Source organism: Carettochelys insculpta, chromosome 3 (genome assembly GCF_033958435.1).
Source record: "Carettochelys insculpta isolate YL-2023 chromosome 3, ASM3395843v1, whole genome shotgun sequence".
In the NCBI taxonomy this organism is placed as follows: domain Eukaryota; kingdom Metazoa; phylum Chordata; order Testudines; family Carettochelyidae; genus Carettochelys; species Carettochelys insculpta.
Window position 1 is genome coordinate 178774539 of NC_134139.1, and position 19677 is coordinate 178794215.

Genomic DNA, 19677 nt, shown 5'->3' on the forward strand with positions numbered 1-19677 from the left:
ATGTGTTGAATTTTTTATGACTGATGTCAGGTGTTTGATTTTTATAATGTGTATTTGTTCATATGTTTACCATTTAAACCAACAGCAGTTAGTTATTTTTCTGGTTGGGAAAAACTTGATGTATTATATCTGCAGGAGATTTTTCAAATATTTTATGTATTGAAAAGAGTATTTTTTTCCTATATGACAGCACATAATGTCTGAACCTGAAGAGATCACAACTATGTCAGGACAAAAGCTCCCACTGAAGATGTCTGTAGACTATATTTCTTTTTCTGCTCACACAGATTATCAACAAACCAGTGAGTTTATCCGGGCACTGAAACCTCCTCATGTGGTTAGTGTGCATATTCATTTTTTCTTAGGAATGTAGGTTGTATCATTGGTTCATCAAATTGAGAATAGTGTCTCTGGCTGTGGCTGGTCCTTGTTTATTCAGAAGTAGGCAAAATACTCTTCACCTTGGTATACCAGCAAAATGTAAATACATGGTTGATTGACTGCACCTCTGTGGGTGTGTTGGGGTGATTTCCATGACATAAAGTTGCTCTGTACCCTGTTTCAGCAATTCAGGTCTATATATGTGGATACTTGTCAGATACACTACAGAGCAAATACAGGGTGGGCTGTGGTCACTATTGCCAAAGCAAATCATGGAGTAGGTGGGTTTTCAGGGATTTTGGAAGAATAAGGAGGTTATGTAGTAAAAATTAACTTGCAGTGGAGCTCATTCCAGGTGACCAGGGCAGTGTGAAAGGAGGCATAGAGATCTCAGCGAAGACAAGGGGAGAGGTAGGGAAGTCACTGGGAGCAGGAGGAGATAAGAGCCGGGGTATGGGCAGGGACAGAGGTGTTGGTAAGTATAGGCGTAGCCCATGTGGGACAGTTAACTTTTCCTGTATTGGGAGCCGAAGACCAATTAGATATATTTTTAGACAAGGGGCACAGGAAAGCAGCAGCTTTCTTGGATGTTTTATGTAATAATCTGCTTCTCTGTCTTGAGAGCAAACACCTTGTTAAGTGTGAAACTGTCTCTTTCTTGTAGATTTTAGTTCATGGTGAACAGAATGAAATGGCCAGATTGAAAGCAGCACTGATACGAGAATACGAAGATAATGTTGAAGTGCACATAGAAGTTCACAATCCTAGGAATACTGAGGCTGTGACATTAAACTTTAGAGGAGAAAAACTTGCCAAGGTATATGTATAATGTTTTCTTAACCACAGCACATACTTTTCCTCTTTGGTGTCAGTTATGTTTCTCCTTCAAGAATATGTCTGCTTTTAATCAATTTCAGATTGTGCCTCTTTATGACTTCAACATACTAGAAGAATGACAAGGTGTAAATACTATTTCTTTCAGCCTGCCAAAATCTGTGCTGATACAGCCAAGTCTGACAATGCTTTCAATTCTATGAGCTCATTCCGTATGGAATGGGTTCCAGGACAGCAGTCTGAGATAATTGCTTAACAAAGAAGAGTATGCCAATCTGTGTAGTGTCAAGTCACTGATATTTATGAAGTGCATGATGTACACCACTGTAATACTAATCCTGCAACTTTCCCTTGCAACAAAGCCCGCTGCCAACTTTGTCCACGTATTTGAGGATACCATCATTGGACCTAACCATGTTAGTTACAAGATGAAAGGCACATTCTCCTGCACTTCCATTAACATTATGTGTGCCATTATGTGCCAACAGTGCCCTGCCACTATGTACATTGGACAGACTGGGCAAAACCTTTGCCAAAGAATAAATGGACAGTTATCAAGAAACTCAATACACATAAGCTGGACCTGAGAATCTGTGTCCTGCATCACAGAGAATTTAACAACAGATTACAGTGAGAAATTTATGAATTGGAATTCTTATTCAAATTTGACACATTAACATGTGGTAGGAACAGACACATCAGTTACCTCACACATTACAAGAACTGCTTCCCTTCCCTTGATGCTCGTAATTATCTCAGGCAGGACACTTAACATCCCCCCCTCCCCTCAGCCCCCTCCTTCAGTCTTATTTGATTTGTTACTTTTTATTGCAATTTTTTTTTGTTTTTGTTCCTCTGTATTTATCAATGTCAGTCTGTATTGGAAATGAGATTGATCTGATGAAGTGGGTCTGTGCCACAAAAGCTCATCACCAAATAAATCATTTTGTTAGTCTTTAAAATGCTACATTTCTGCTGTTTTGTTTTGTCAGATTTAATCTGTAATTTAGGAAACCATTAGTAAACCCCACAGCATCTTAAAAGACAGTGTAATATGAAAATTACAGAAAAAGAGGAAAAAAATAAGCCACTGCCTGTTTTGGTAGGATTAAATAACTCTGACTCCATTCAGACACTCTTAAAATAAACTTTGTTCTTAAATGTCTTCCGTCTCTGGATACTTGAGGGACAGGATGACACACGTTAAAAATGGGATTATCCAGCAGAAGATATTACGCACACTTGTTACTTTTTCTGCATTTTAGAAATATGGTGGGAATCCAAAGATATGTTTTACTTAAAGATATTTCCTGAAAAACACAGATTCAGATTTGGAAACAAGAGGCATTTTTACGAGTAAATCAATCTCCTCTAGTCTAAACTGCCTCTTGCAGAGTGAAGGGAGTTATGACTAATGACAACTTTATTTGATGCACTGTTAAACATTGCAATACAAGTTATAAATGTTGGTCTATATGCGAGTAACTGTGCTCAAGTGACTTCACAGTGGTACATGCAGAAAAATCAGAATTTTTCTTTGATTACCCACAAAAAGCTATCCCAGATGCCTATTTGATAGTATTACAGAGGTACGCATGTTTGTCTGTAGCTTCACAAGTAATAAGCAGTCCATTAGCACTTTGAAGACTAACAAATGTATTAGATAATGAACTTCTGTGGGTAAGGCCCACTTCTTCCGATTATTGGAGTAGTTAGAGTAGAAATTCTTTTGATAGTTTGTCTGAAATAGTTATGCAAGGTGAACCTCTCTAATCCAGCACCCTGAGGACCTGACTGGTGCCAGATGAGAGACTTTGCCGGACCATGGTAGATCACATTGTCTAAAATTGTTACCAACACTTCCACTGCTTCCTGGGCTCTTACAAGAGATTTAGGCATAAATTAGAGCTAAATAACAGCACAGAACACTGAGAGCTAGGACTGGTGGCTAGATGCAAACTTCATGGGACCGCTGGAAACTTGGCCACACCCATGATAAGTGGTAATCCAGCTAACTAAAATTATGCCAGGTTACAGATGTTGCCAGCTGAGAGAGTTCTGGATTAGAGAGGTGCAATCTGTATAATCAGTTCTGTCACTCTGATGAATACAGACTTGGATTTTTAAAAAATGTTACATGCAGATTCAAAGGAGTTTTTGAAAATGAGTGACTGGTATTCGTTAAGCATATGGTCCTACTCGCAACAAAATTGGTGGCAAAAATCATGTAGACTTCCATGAGGCAGGATCTAACCTTACTGACCTCTTCCAGCCTGGCTGACCTTACAAGTAGGGGGAAAAAAAACCACACACACAGAGAGAGAGAGTACTGTAAACCCTGCATGCACACTTGCATTATTTGTATATATGATCTTCTGGAAATAATCCCCATAGCATATATTTACTTAAAGGTTATCTGTATGGTTCTAACTGTGTGTGTATAGTAAATATTTATACAGAATCACTAATTTTTTCAAAGGTCTTTTGTCTCTGAAGATCTTACAATCTAAATTAGGAAAATACAGAAGAATATGAAGGTAATAACATATCATGTACATTAGTTTGTACAAAGAATCTATAGTAGTGAAGGTAATCTCTGGACTTCCGTTATCTATGAAGCCCAGAATCCCTTTCTAGCATGTATAGTCCTCAAACTTTCATCTCAATACACGTTGTGCTGTTCTTGAAGGATATAAGTTACCTGCAAAGGTTGTGCTAAAAATATGATGCTGCTTTGCAAGATTTCTCAAGTAGAAAATCACATATAGGGTTTTTTTATGATGTCATTTGTGTTTGAACTGTGATGAAAATACCATAGTGAGATCCTGAGATCTAATCCCTTGTTATTCTCCCAGTTAGTGACTTCACACCCCATGAACAAAGGAGATGAAAATGTTTTGATAGTACTTCTGATGTTTGCTGTGGCTGAAAAACTGAGTCTGCAGCTCTGATTCTTTATGCGAAACACAAACACACACCACTTGTGTATTACTAGGTCATGCCTGTATGTTCTGTATAACAGCTGTTGCAAATGAAATATGTCACGAGATTTAAGAATGTAGTGTAGTGCCTTTGGAATGTTTTACTATTAAAGATTACTCCATATATATACACTTCAACCATGCTGTGAGCTTCCAATGATGGTATTCTTGTCAGTTATTTAAAAAGGAGACTGCATTTCACTTATAGGGTTAACCATCCACCTCAGCTTCAGTGTTTCTTTAACAATTTTTATTTTTTGCTTTTCAATAGGTGATGGGTTTTTTAGCAGATAAAAAGCCAGAGCAAGGACAGAGAGTTTCGGGGATTCTGGTTAAAAGAAACTTTAACTATCACATCCTTTCTCCATGTGACCTTTCAAGTAAGTGAAGATGACATATTGTCATGTGCTCAGTAATTAACCTGAGTTTCTTGTTTTAGAGGCAAAAGATATGTAGGATCTTCTATTTGATATATAGCTACAGTTTCTGTGTGATTAGTAATTGGCTGACATATATTTTTATTTTGCCTCAGTGTGGGAAGGGCTGTTTGTGGGTTAAATACAGCAACACAGGGATAGTAACAGTGAAAAAGCCATGCTAGTCTATATACTATCAAAACAAAAAAAAAGCAGTCAAGTAGCACTTAAAAGACTAAGAAAATAATTTATTAGGTAAACTTTCGTGGGACAGACCCACTTGTTCAGACCGTAGCCATACCAGAACAGTCTCAATATTTAAGGCACAGAGAACCAAAAATAGTAATCAAGGTGGACAAATCAGAAAAAAAAATTATCAAGGTGAGCAAATCGGAGAGTAGAGGGGCAGAAGCAGGGGGCGAAGCGTACATACATCATATATGTCATCATGTGCCAACAATGCCCAGATGCTTTGTATATCGTACAGACTTCAAACTCTCTTAGACAAAGAGTTAATGGGCACAAAACAGACATAAAAACGCTCCTGATCCATAAACCAGTCAGCCAGCATTTTAATGGAGTGGGCCATTCTGTTCATGACTTAAAAGTTTGCGTCTTACTGAAGAAGAAAGAGAAGCTGATGAATTCTTTTATATTCAAATTTGACACATTAACACGTGGTTTGAACTGGGATGGGAATTTTCTGGGTCATTATAGGGGCTCTTTTGCATACTTGGCTTAATCTGATTCTTGACTCCCCCTCCCTTTCTGCCCCTCTACTTTCTGATTTGTCCACCTTGATTACTATTTTTGGTTCTCTGTGCCTTAAATATTGAGTCTCTTCTGGTATGGCTATGGTCTGAAGAAGTGGGTCTGTCCCACGAAAGCTCACCTAATACATTATTTTCTCAGTCTTGTAAGTGCTACTTGACTGCTTTTTTGTTTTGACAGCACAGGAATGTTTGTGACGTTAAATAACTGTCAGAGACAATTCAAACTGACCAAGACGACTTGTACCTAAAGAACATTGGTATTTCTAAGCTTTCTGCCACCATTTTCCTTTCCTTGTCATTGTTGGATATGTAAGCAGATATTAAGGTGGGATGGTAGGGGAACTAGTCGCTATCACTGGTTGCTGAAATGAGAAACAAGGAATTCAAACCCTTCCTCTGTCTCCACCTAACAAGGAGGAAAGAGAGAAAAATGCATTCCCTCTGTAAAAGGTTCCCTGCAGGGTGCCATCTGGAGCTAGGGTACAACTAAGCCATCCTGACCCATCAGCCTATACAGTGTAAGCTGACAAAATGTGCCCCATCTCAATGTGGAGAGGAATATGAACAGCTTTTGCCACTGAATTATGATTGCCGCACACTGGTTTAAATAAAGCAAAAACGAGTTTAATCACAAAAGATAGATTTTTAAGTGATTGTGAGAGCAAGCAGGTCAAAGCAGATTACCTAGCGAAGAAGCAAAAATCACTAACTAATCTTAATACACTAAATAGATAGGGTGGGAATCTGCTATTCATACCCAAAGGGATTATATAAACGGACTTTTGATATTTAAGGGGCAAGATGCACTTGCTTTACAGCTTGGAATGCTCAAGTGTTCTATTCACTGGCTAAAAATCCCTGTAGCCTGGGTCCAGCTCCAGCCCATAACCCCTCAAATTCAGTCTTTGTTCCTTGGGTGTTTTCAGGAGTTTTCTTGTGTGGGAAGTGAAGAACCCCCAGATGATCTCACTCCCCACCTTATATAGGTTTTGTGTATGGAGGGACCCTTTGTTTCCAAGACGAGTCAGTGGAAAAATTCTGATATCCCAAGATGAAGTCTAGAGACATGTGGTCTCATCACATGTCCCTGTAAGTTGCATTTGGAGCCAGAGTAAATTGCAGAATTCCCTCAGGACTAACTGCAGAGTTATAGCAGCCACACTGCTTATACACACTGTTTTAAATCATTCACAGGAAGGCTCACCAGGTAGGAAATAAACTTCTCCTCAATCCCATTGTTTTTCCCCTAATGGCCCTTTTCCACCCACTGTCTAGACTGAAAGCATGTTACCTAATGCATATTCCCTAGATGTTACTACACTTCAAATACAAATAGATAGTCATTATTGCTACCTTCAGATACAAAACTGATGCAAATAGGGCAGCATTTCCCAAACTAATTTGGCCCCAGAACACTTTTAGGCTTGAAATACACTGATGGGACACATACATACTTGTTGGGGTGGGTGGAAGTTTTCATCCTGAAAAATTGCTGCATGTAACACTTAGAAGTTGATTTAAAAGAGTTTTTTAGATGTATTTTGTTTTACAAAGAACCAAAAATAACAAGAGAGTGGACAATTAATGTCCTTCTGAGTGGAGGACAGTTAGCAACCCTATAATTAAGTAATAATATTAAAAATTGAGTACAAACCCTAAACAAAATATCAATATAACAGCCAAAAGAAGGATGGTTAGAGTCATTCTTTTGTACAAAAATAGAAAAAGCAATATTAAAAAAAGGACTGTTCTTCCTTACAGCTTAAAGACATTTTTATGAAGAAGAATTGCAAATGAAAAAGGATGGAAAATATTTTCAACTTTTTTTTATAAATGTTATTTTTACAGAAAACTACTGGAAAATAAAAATAAGTAAACTTTGACAATTTTTTTTAATGGGAAGAGTGTTTCTGCCTCTTTTGATTACAAATCCTCTTAATATTAGTAACAATGTGGAGAGTTGGATCCTCATATCAGGTGCAACATCACTTGATTTCTCTGAACACAGCTTATGCTGAAACAATCCAAATCGACTCTGATTGTTTTAGTAAAAGTCGCGTAATTACAACTATACTTTTATGAATGTGTTATAAATAGTAATAAGCCTACAATCTAATTACTGTTTCAATACCTTAGTATTTTTGATACACATGTAATTTCCTGTTTAATAATTTAGAAGGAAAAATATTGCTAGCATCAACATTTTTTCACAGAACGCCTATTCACATGGCACAGAACATAGTCTGGGAAACACTGAAATAGGGTAATCATATTTAGCAAATGTTAACCTTTCCTATAACATCTCACATGCCTTGCTGTATAAAATGCATAACATCATAAGCATATCATAATAACACTACTTAGAAGACTATGGGGTCCAGTGTCCAGGCCTATCAGTGGAGGGGGACTAAGGGGCAACTGCCCAGGAGCCTGGCATTTCACTGGGGCCCGAAGCTCCTAGTCACTGCAGTTGTTGCAGTAGTGGTGGCTGCAGCCCCTTTGAAGTGCTGGGGGAGTGTTGCTAAGGCAATACTAAGGGCTGGAAGACCTTGGCTCTGCTCCTTCTGGGGCACCCACACCTTGCCCCTGGGTCTGCGGTGGCTGTGAGTCCTGTTGGCAGTGTCACACCATCTCTGGTACCAAAAACCAAAGCCTCCTCACATTCCAGTGTGGAAAAATAGCGTAAATGTTAGAGGTGGGTCCTAGCTAATTGTCAAAGCCAGCTTTCCTTTGACTGCATTTGTCAATTTTCAGTACAAAAGTCTGTAGCAAACCCAAAACTTAAAATGTGCAGTGAACATGAATTGAATTACATTTCGTATCAAAATAAATAATAAAAGGAGCAATATATTGATTGAATGGGACCATGAGGACAAAGGGACATGTGGGAGACAGTGCATCCCTACCACATAATCTGTAACTAATGTGCCACATAAAACACGGGGCTGAGTTCATACCTTAGTCAAAGACTCCGTCCTTTTCTTGTAAGTTGCAACTGGTTTTGGTTTTTTGCTACCTATATGGAAACTTTTGGAATCAACGCTAGCCTCCATTTCTTAGCATTGAAAAAAATCTGTTTTTTAGAAAGTGACTTTTAAAAGACTATCTTCCTTTTTTGAAATTTCTTCAGATTACACTGATTTGGCAATGAGCACTGTAACACAGACACAAGCAATTCCATATTCTGGCCCTTTCAATCTACTTTATTACCAGCTACAGAAACTGACAGGTGGGTGTATTTGAAAAGTGTTGCTTTGAATAGAGATGTGGTGCCATTTTGTTTAGAGCTCTTTGTTTTATTTTTCTTGGGGAAATCTGAGGGGTAAATTTTGCTGTCTTCTTATTAACTAAGCTATTAATAGTGTATTGTACATTTTCACAAGCTTCTTAGATTCTTGCTGTCCTTGCCAAAGCCACAATGGGAGCACAAATGTGGGATCTTTGTGGGATTCCCCTGCACATATAATGTAAAACAACGAGCATGGGAAGATATGGGATTCCTAAAATCCTTAGCCAGCTTCAAACTTAAAGCAAATTTCACCCATAGATTGGTCAACATCTAGTTCATTTGGTCAGTAATTGAAAATTATCCAACTGCTATTCAGAGACCCATGTTAAATTATTCATGTTTTTAATTTCTTTCTACTGGTAGTTAATGTCTTTGTCACAAAAAATGCCACCACAGTTAGCATCTCATGAATAGTTTTTACCAAAGGCAATAGCTTAGACATGTTGTTGAGTGAAGTATGTTCCTCTTCCTGCTGTCTTCAAGACTGTCTTTATTGCAAGCAACTTGTGATTTTTTTCCCCCATTAGTGTGCAGTGAGCTAGCATGACTATAAATATTGATATAACAGCAGCTGAAACATGGCTGAGCCATGCCAAAAACAAACCTGCCTAAAAACAGGTGGCAAACTTGCCCTGACACCAAGTTGCTACAGTTCTCCCTCTCCGTGTTTCTGCAACAAGCCCTGGCCCATCATCCAACTGTAGAGAGCCTTCTTCTGATGTATGTGTCCCAATTCTGCATTCCAGCTGCTGATGGTGATGAATTTTAAGGGGTGACAGTGGTAAATGATTTCCTTTGGGCTTTATTTGTTTGAAAATAGCCTGTAGTTCTACTGCTATTTCTTTAGCTGTTGTAAGCAATAAATGTACATATAATGTATAAAGGGTTAAGAAATATGATCCTGGGGCTCATAAGTATTTGGGAAAGAAATAAGCCATCAAAAGAGGAAGCACACCTTTCCAAATTCAGTGAAACAGAAAATTTGAAGACCTGCCTTTTGGATAGTCTTTGGTGAGACACTTCAGAGACTGGTATAAAACAAGGGCAAAGATAATCAAATTATTTTCTTCCTTGGTATCTTGGTAAGTGTTGTACATCCACTGAGAGGCTAAAAATTATGGTTGTATACCTCACCGTTTCCTTAGTTTCCTCTTCAGAAAAGAATCCATCAACATCAAAGTCTGATCTTTTTAATTAGAAGACTAAGAAAGAAGCAGGTTTATTTAATTGTAAATATTTGGGTTAAAGTCCTGGAAGGCATGTCTGAATCCCCCATACTACTTTGGCAATCTCAAACTTTAATGCATGGCACTGCTAAAAGAAATCAATGAAACAGCTAATGTGGTCACACACGTAAAAGCCAAAAACTGTCATTACAGGGAGAAGGGAGTATGTGTGGAGGGGGAAGGAATGGGTTACATATATGTATGGCCAACATTCTCTAAAATAGAAGAGTTTTCAATTCTTCAGTCTTTGTTTAGAACAGATATATTTTTTCATGCAAATATACTGATTTTATAATTTTTTGCTATTTTATTAACCAATTTTTGCCACATTGTAGCTGATGTAGAGGAAATCGAAATCCAGCAAAAGCCAGCCTTGAAGGTTTTCAAAAACGTTACTGTGATCCAGGAACCTGGCATGGTGGTACTTGAGGTAAAAAGGGGAAAAGATAAATATTCCTTTTCCTGTTTTGTAAAAGGTTGTGGCTTTGGTGCAGAGTTATATGTGGGATCATCAAATCTTCTGTGCTGGATATTGAGATAAAGGTGTAAGATAACTGGTAAAGTTTCTTTGGGAGGTCATCCTACTTTAATATGTGTCATTTTGAGGCCTGCTGATGGGGATTGGGAGGTGTGAACGGGACAACGACCCTGGGGCCCAGACCTCCCAGTCACTGCTATTGTGGAAGAGGCTTTGGCCGAGCCCTGGGCCCTTTAAATCACTGCTGGAAGGCCACCGGGTGCTCTCCAGGTAGTGCTGAAGACTGAGGAGGCACAGCATGGTCTGGGCTGGGTGGTGCTGAGGCCTAGCTGCCCCCCAGCCCCACCTTCTTCTGCCTGAGGCCCTGCCCCTTCCAGGATTACGGAGTCAGACACCTGCCTTGCCCAGGGGCCTGGTGAGTCAGTCTGTCAGTGCTAGTCATTAACTAAATCCTCTGCATTTTAAAGTAGAAATGGTTTAAAAGTATTAGTGCAGTCCTATAGTGGTCCAAATTTTGGACCTGCTGACATTGCTCCCTGATGAATAGTAATTGAAAATAATGCCAAGGCTATGTTCATTTCCTGAAGAACCATCTTGGGTCATTTTGTAGTAATGCCTCTAGTGCATCCAAAGAGAGTGAGAACATGAGAGAGAGAGCCTGAGGAATCGTGTCACAGTGGGGATTTGAGAATTTCTAGGTTGACTCCATTTTCAATTCACAAAGTTATCATTGTTTTAAAATTAGTATAGTGCAAAATGTAGCCAAAGCTATTGAAGTTAGTCTTTTCAGAAAAATCAGAGTATGGAGAGGAGATATTTTCATGGCTGTTTTGATATTTTTATGTTGTATGATTTACCCAGGGCAGATTATGCTATTGTCAAAGTATAATCTTATTGTTCTTATTTTTCAGTGGGTGGCAAATCCTGCTAATGATATGTATGCAGACACTGTGACAACAGTGATCCTGGAAGTTCAGTCAAATCCCAAAATACAAAAAGGTATTAAATTTAATGTGTGTCTATAATTACAGCATGGTCCTTAGGGTCTCTGCTGTTGAGAATCCTCAGATTTTTTACCATATAATAAATCTGTTTTCCTCTGGAAACAAAAAAGGCTTATTAGTAGCAAACAGACTTGCTGTTTAAAACAAATCTGTGATTTGATTTATATTGGTGGTTAGTTGGATTATTTTATATGCAATTTGCAATTTCTGTGCTTTAATATAAGGAAAAGAACACCCATCTTGTTACAGAGCAGATTAAGGGCTAATGTGTACAAATCTAAATGAAAGCAAAATTTAACACTTAAATGATTCACAGTACCACATCTAAATTTTTGTCACAAGTAGCGTTTTTCTGGCAATACAGTAAACTCTTTCATCTCTTGCAGCCCCAGGACTTGGGGGTCGCCGGATATTTCAATATTCTGGATAGTAGAGAGGTATACCTAGCAATGCATGACACTAAAGAAAAACAAGATTAGATGTTAAGAAACAAACAAAAATGTATGCAGAATGCTTTATTTACCAACAACAGCAGTATTGTACGCTGTAACTTATTCCATATTTGCTGTATTTATCTGTTTACTTTTAGTATACTGTGCTTATGGAAAACTTAATTAAAATTTATTTATGGTTAAAATGCTGGTTATTTGAGAATTCTGGATGATAGAACACCAGATATGAAAGAGCTTATTGTATGAAGAAATCCTAAATATGTTTATAATGAAACATTCATATTCTACCGTCTTTTAGATATATGGTAAAAGCTGTGTTAGCCAGAACACAGATAACTGGCACATTCTGTTAACCAGCACTCAAGGCAGCTGCAACTGCCAGCTGAGTTTGAACAGCCAGACACAAAGACTATCAGAGGAGCTCAATGCAGAGCTATCTGGCTCAGAGAGAACATTATAACAGTAAGCCACAGTAATGTGGTGTACTCTGCTTTGCCAGGCTCTGCAGATTAGGGAGCTGTTAGGAATTGCATGGTACTTGCTGACTGTCACTGATCCTGTCAGTTGTGTCATATACTGTAGGGTAACAAGAAGGCACTTTCCAAACTGCTAGTCACTCTACAGCAGGAGTGCGGAACCTCTGGCTCATGGTCCAGATCCAGCCCCCAGCTTGCCTGAATCTGGCCTCTGGGGTTTGGGGATCCCTTCTCCAGCATCCAGCCCATGGGCTCAGGTGGGTGGAGAGAGAGGCAGCAAGTGGCTGTGCATGCTGCTGCTCCCCCCCTTTCTCTGGCTGAAGGAATGGCAGCTCTTCCTGTAGGCTTTTCCGGCTGCACTGATTGGCCACAATTGCAGCCAATCAGAGCAGTGTGGGGGATGGTGCCTGGGAGCGGTGCAGAGCTGCACCATCACCCAGACCCCACACTGATACTGCACCTACACTCCCTCCCAACCACACCCTCCACCTTCAGCCTGCTCTTTGCGTCCTCCCTCCTGCCCAAACCCCCCGAACCTGTTCCTGCACACCCCCTTCCTTCGGACTCCGCACTCTCAGCATGCTTCTGCACTATCCCTCCCACCCGGACCCCCCACCCTGTAGCCTAATCCTGCACCCTCTCTCCTGTCCAGACTCCAAACCTGCTCCCCAGTAGCTCCCTCCTGCTCCCTGAATGCCCACCCCTGTTTTTGGTCTTGCCCCTGACCCTCAGAAGAATTCAATCTGGCCTGGGGGAAGCCCTGAACCTCGGTCCCCTCTTCTCTACCCCACCCATGGTGCTGGACTGTGAGGGGAGTGGGGTGTCTCACTCAGGGTCAGGGCACATGCTACATTTTTCAGGAGGATTATAGGTCAGAGGAGAGATGCAAAGACACACACGTCTTATCTCATGTGCTCCTACAATCATGTAATGCAATTGCCAAGTACTTTGGACATAGACCATGTCTGAGATTTCTCCCACAGGTAGGCTGCATTAAATTCAGGTAATTATGAGCGATTAACTCTGTATTTCCTCTTTTTTGCCAATTTTGAGTTTTGTTGCACTTCACATTCTGAAAGGGCAACCTTAACTGCATTAAATAAGTGTCTGACATTAAGAAGGTGCAGTATTTTCCTAAATGATGAAATCAGAAAGCAAAACAGATTATAAACAGAAGTGAAACTATTGTCATTACCCAACAGTGAAATATAAAAGGTAAATAGAAGTAAATAAAAATTAGACTTGTAAAATTCTTAATGTTTTAATAGCCTGATGAATTTAGTAACAGAAGGCACTTGTTTCAAATATGACCTTTTAAGGTGATCCTTTAAAATGCAACTTTTTTCTTTAGTTCGAGAAAGGTTTAGGCTTCCAATTATAAATTTCCAAAGAAAACTATGCAGACTTTTAGGAACTACAACCTGTAAATTAACTATATTGCAATGGTAGACATTTACAAGAGAAAAACACAATACAAGAAAATGTCACTGAAAACCTAATGCTGACTTCTTAATTTTTTTCAGCTGCCATACATAAGATTTCCAAAAAAGTAGATATGGATGTATTTAGCAAAAGAATGGAGATCATGCTGCAGTAAGTCAACTTGTCATATTATTCATAACTGAAAATGGTCAGTTAGAAATATGATTTGTTTGGCATGGAACTACAGGAATTGTAGCATAATATATACAGTAAACCCTCGACTTAGGTATATGGTCTATAAAGAAGCAGTTACCACCTACCTTTTGCTGCTGTTGTTGTTTGCATGTACTGTACTTCAGAAAGGCTGTAGCGGTTTGCATCAGTGTCATTTCTGTGAAGTTTACTGATTACATAAACTAAAGGATAAAATCCTGAAATTTCCTGACAGATTATTTGGGGACTTTTTTTTTCTGGTCATTTAAATTTTTTGAACAAGGGTGTGATTTCTGTTTTTGCTTTTTTTGTTTTGTTGTTTGTTCTAGAAATGCTGAGCATCTATACTTCTCATTGACTTCAAGGAGAACTGTAGCTACTCAGCACCCCTAAAAATCAAGCAATCAATGACATAGTTTCAGGGTAACTGCTCCTGTATTCCCCTTTCAGTGGTCCATTGGAGGAGTACCCACTCTGGTCTCCTGCTATTGGCTATTTCTGGGAAGGGGGATGTTTGTCCTTCTCCCTTCTGACTGGGGTTTTAAGGCTGCACAGTGACACTGATTGACAGTGATATCTGAAGCAAGCCTGTCTGCATAGCTCCTGGGCTTTCTTCCTGAAGGCTATGACCAGTGTATTGCCAGCAGTTACAAATTGGCACATGGCTCTTTCTGAGTTAACATGTTTATTCTTAAACTAAAAAATTACAGAGAACATATAAAAACGAAAGTCCCTGTACACATGCTGAAAGCTGGCTAGATGTCACCCACCAGCCTTTCCAACCCTTTTGAGAGGATTTGAGCCCATTTGGATCCTGTCTGTTTGCTGGACCAGAAAGAAGGCCCTGGATTTGTTTAAATGCAGCCTTTTTCTGTCAAAAATCCTTCTCTGTCTGTAGGTTTCTGGGAAACTCATAAAGAACTAATATGTGCAAGACTCCCTGGGAGGTGTAATTTCCTGAATAATTCACCTTAATGAACTCCCATTGGTTTTGGTTTCTAAAAGTGCTGTCATAACCCTCCCACTGAAGTTGCATTGGTACCTGGCCCATAGTACTACACTAACTTAATTTAATATGGTCCACAGAGATAACTGCATGGAATTGCAAATGTCCATCCTAATCACGTCATACTAACATACTGTATTTTGAAATCCTGAAAAAAATCCATATTTTTGGTAACTTGCCTTGACATTTGTTCCCTCTGTTCCACAGAAGCTGGCAGAGGAGGGGGGTGTTGGGAGACTGCTGTTCCTGAAGTCTCTGGGACTTTTGGACCTTATTTACTAACAGGTCTATTATAGTAAAGTTATTAAAGTTGTTTCAAATCCACTTTAATAATAACAGAGGTCAGTATTTATCATCTGTAATTTTTAAAATTAAGTAATCTAGGCACTGATGGAAGCCAGATGCTAACAGAGTATGTTTGAAATCCAAAGATAATGAAACAAAAAGAGAAAGAACTTATTTATTTGGCTATATTTTACAATGATAGGGTTTTATTTTAGGGACATGTTTGGAGAGGACTGTGTTAGTGCAAAAGATGGCTCTAGCCTATGTGTCACCGTGGATGGAAAGACTGCAAATATTTCATTGGACACACGGGTATGTACAGTTAAATTCACTGATATTATATGAATTATGCTACAGGAGCGGATAGGCAAAAAGAGACAAAATATATACCTCCGTACTGGAGTGCTAAAAAGTCTGATTTGTAATGTTAGTGTTCCCTGGTATATTGTGGTAGGGGGCATATTTAGTATGCAGCCTCACAGCAGATTAATCCTATTCAGAAATCTGTCAGTGAAAAAACAACCATATGATTTTTCTGCTTTTGAAAGAAAAAATTTCTTTTCTTTGTAGCAACTATACCCTATAAGTAAAAATGCAATTAAATAAAAATGTGTAAAAGCAGAGGAGGGATGGTAGAAAGAGACTAATTGATACAACTTATGTTTCAGACCTTTTAGACTCTTCTAAAATATAGTCTCCAGGCTAAGTAAAGCCAGACCATCATCCAGTAGGAAATGTGCCAAGCAAATCAGTTTTGCTTATTGTGAACCTAAAATAACTAAATCAAAATCTGCAAAATCCACAAAGAGAGTGAAATATCTTCTCTAGTTATCAGTTAGATTGAGTAAAGCTGCAATACAAAACTAGACTTACTATTCAATTCATTCCAAAATTAATAACTTATTAAGCTCTAGTTTTAGTGTTTCTAAACAAGACGGATATAAATCTGGAGCCTGAACTGTCTTATTTGTAGGCAAACTATTTAAAAATAGGTCAATTAATTGCAGTTAACTCACATGATTAACTCAAATTTATCATGATCAAAAAAATTGTGATTAATTGCACTGTTAAACAGAGTACAAATTTAAATTTATTAAATATTTTGGATTCTTCTACATTTTCTAATATGTTGATTTCAATTACAACACAGAATACAAAGAATATAGCAGTTACTTTATATTACAAATATTTGCACTGTAATAAGAAACAAAAGAGTATTTTTTCAATTCACTTCATACAAATGCTGTAATGCAAACTCTTTATCATGATAGTATATACAAATATATATTTTTGTTACAGAACTGTCTATATAGTGTAAGTCCACTCAGTCCTACTTCTTGTTTAGCCAACTGCTAAGACAAACACATTTGTTTACATTTATGTTTACTTCATATTGACATCATCATCTGAAAGTGAGAAGAGGTGTTTGCATGGCACTTGCAGCTGGTGTTACATATGCTAAACATTCATATGTCCTTTTATGATCTGGCCACCATTTCAGAGGATGTTTCCATGCTGATGATGCTTGTTAAAAGAATGTGTTATATTTGTGACTGAACTCCTTGGGGAAGAATTGTATGCCTCCTATTCTATTTTATCTGCATTCTACCAAATATCTCCTCTTATGGAAGTCTTGATGATAACCCAGCACATGTTCATTTTAAGAACACTTTCACAGCAGATTTGACAAAACACAAAAGGTATCAATGTGAGATTTCCAAAACTAGCTACAACACTCCACCCAAGGTTTAAGAATCTGAATGGCTGTCCAAAATGTGTGACAAACGTGGTGTGAAGCAATACACTAATGCAGAAACTACAGAAACCAAACCACCAACAAAAGAAAACCCATTCTCTCTTGGTGACATCTCAGATGGTGAAAATGAACATGTGTTGGTCTGCTCTGAATGGATTGCTATTGAACATGGACACTTGCCCTCTGGAATGGTGAGTGAAGAATGAAGGCACACATTAATGAATCTGGCACATAAATATCTTGTGACCCTAGCTACAATAATGCCATGTAAATGTCTGCTCTCAAGTTCAGGTGAAATTGTGAAGTAGGCAGCATAATCTCCTGCAAATTGTAAGCAAACCTGTTTGTAGGAGTCATTGGTTTAACAAGTAGTAGTACTGAGTGGACTTGTAGGCTCTAAAGTTTTATATTATCTTGTTTTTGAATGCAGGTTTTTTTGTGCATAATTCTACATTTGTGAGTTCAGCCTTCATGATAGAGATTGTACAGTACTGATATTAAATCAGTGAATTGAAAAACACCATTTATTTTTTAGAGTGCAGGTATTTGTGAGCCCTGTGCACTTTGTATTTTGTGTAGTAATTGAAACCAATATATTTAAAAATGTAAAAAGTATCCAAAATATTTAAATAATTCATATTCTATTACTGGACAACAGTAAGATTAATGATGATTTTTTTTTTAATTTCTTGACAGCTCTGCTCAAAAAAAACTGTTGGTAATCTCATGGTAATTTTCCTTACAACTTGCTTCACCTTCTGTAGGAAATATTTTTTTTGCTGCTTAGACTGTGATCTACTATTCTTTCTCCTAAAGGGTTTTACTAACAATTAAAAAAGAAAATAGATAAATCACAGGGCTGTTTGAGTCTGCCTCATTGCTCTCACACATCTCTTCTTTCAGACTGCTGAATGTGAGCCAGGAAATGAAGATGATGAATCCCTTCGGGAAATGGTAGAGTTAGCTGCACAGAGACTCTATGATGCTCTCAGTCCAGTACATTGACTTGCCAGTACATAGCTAGGAAACACAAGAACAATCTTTCATACTTGATTCATTTTTGCCATTTTCATAAAAAAAAAATAAAAATAAAACTTGCCTTTAGCAAGCCATATGTACTTATTTCCTGACCACAAAACTGCTTAGTTCTCATTACAAATAACTGATGGTCATTCTGTTATAGCAGCTATATTTATGTATAATGTACATATATTCATTCATTGTGCGCATATAAATCCATTAATGGGACTCACCTTATGTGCATAAGAAAAGAAATTTCTTACCCTGATATGATGTAGTAGAGACTGGTACACACACCTCTTGCTCTCATTGGTACTAAATTATCTTTTACACTTAAAGTGAGAAAGTAAGGTGAAGATTTGAATAGTTAGTGCTTTCTCAAATAATATGAGAAATCACAGCCAGGTTATTTAAATAATTTATTAAATATTGTAGATGCTACACCCGCCCAGGTGATTTATTTTACAGTTCTACTTTTCTAGCATTTTAAAAAGTGGTTTTGAATTTTGTTGCTATGTGAAAGAGCCAAATGAACCAAAGGGAAGTAAGGGCTTTATTTTCAGAAGTGCTGAGCATAAATAGCCTCTCGATTTCAGCTGGAGTTGTGTGGTTTCCTGGCACTTCTGCAAACCAAAGTACTTTATTGAATTGAGGCTAAGTATGTACTTGAGTCTCATAGAAAACAAGTGGGACTTGAGCACATACTTCAGTACTTAGCAGAATTAGAGCCTAAAAGACTAATGAAACTAACTATAAGAGGCTATCAACTGCACAAAATAGGCTAAAATGATCTCTCTTGTATACTTAATTGCCATCCTTTTCAGTAGTCTCAGGTGTTAATGCTGCCCCAGTTCTTCAGTTCAGTGCATGTGAGCACACCAATGTGCTGGCACATAGCTCCACTGAAGTCAGGGAAACTGCAGAGATGCAGTGTGATGCCTTTGTGCAATGATTTGGAGGATTGGGGTCCAAAAGTGTGGAGACAAAATTCAGATAGAAATGTGGGGTTTTTTAAGTCTGTATTTTAAAATAATACTTAAAAACATCCAGGGAAAGTATGTGGTTCCTAATAGAAGAATTTAAAAGTATCTTTGAATCAAGAAACCTGCATTTTTTTCTTAGTTGGTTAAAGTGTCATCAGATAATTCTCACTAGTAATACCAGTACTTGGTAGCCTCTCTCTCTCTCTCAGAATAATCAGTTCTCACCAGCTAATGAGATCAGGATGAAAAATTCTTCACAAAGAAATACCGATACATGCTTTTAACATTGTTAACAAATAAATCCTCTCTGTGAATTTTTCATTTTTAAAAGGATATCATGCAGAATTTCAGATGTAATGTTTATTTTGTGTTAAAGTGTTTGGAGAACATTTTCTACCAGATTATTACCTTTTTTTTTTTTTTTAAATACTTTTTACCATCTATCATTTTTCTGTCGTGCCCATCAGTGTAGTATTAAAGTCACTTGAGTTGTGTTTTTTTTAAATGTAGCCTCTGACACTGTTAGTATTGTTTGGCTACTGCACAGTCAGCAAAAAGTTAACTATTCCCATGAGTTACGTTGACAGCATGAATAACGCTTCTATCTTAAGCACCAAACACAAGAGTTTGACTCATGCTGCCTTATGTTTCATGAAAGCTTCAAGAGGAAATCAGTTTCAAT

At 38.0% G+C, this 19677-nt stretch overlaps 1 protein-coding gene across 1 annotated transcript in view; it reads left to right on the top strand.

Annotated features, from left to right (window-relative positions):
- The window catches only part of CPSF3 (cleavage and polyadenylation specific factor 3), a 49060-nt gene extending 29643 nt beyond the window's left edge, over nucleotides 1–19417 (top strand). The window contains exons 10-18 of the mRNA XM_074991239.1: nucleotides 191–337; nucleotides 1046–1198; nucleotides 4468–4576; nucleotides 8516–8614; nucleotides 10236–10330; nucleotides 11290–11377; nucleotides 13834–13903; nucleotides 15452–15548; nucleotides 17896–19417. Coding sequence (XP_074847340.1) covers nucleotides 191–337; nucleotides 1046–1198; nucleotides 4468–4576; nucleotides 8516–8614; nucleotides 10236–10330; nucleotides 11290–11377; nucleotides 13834–13903; nucleotides 15452–15548; nucleotides 17896–17997 — 960 coding nt within the window. The 3' untranslated portion in view covers nucleotides 17998–19417. The remainder of the gene's footprint in view (nucleotides 1–190; nucleotides 338–1045; nucleotides 1199–4467; nucleotides 4577–8515; nucleotides 8615–10235; nucleotides 10331–11289; nucleotides 11378–13833; nucleotides 13904–15451; nucleotides 15549–17895) is intronic.
- The last annotated feature ends 260 nt before the right edge of the window (nucleotides 19418–19677 follow it).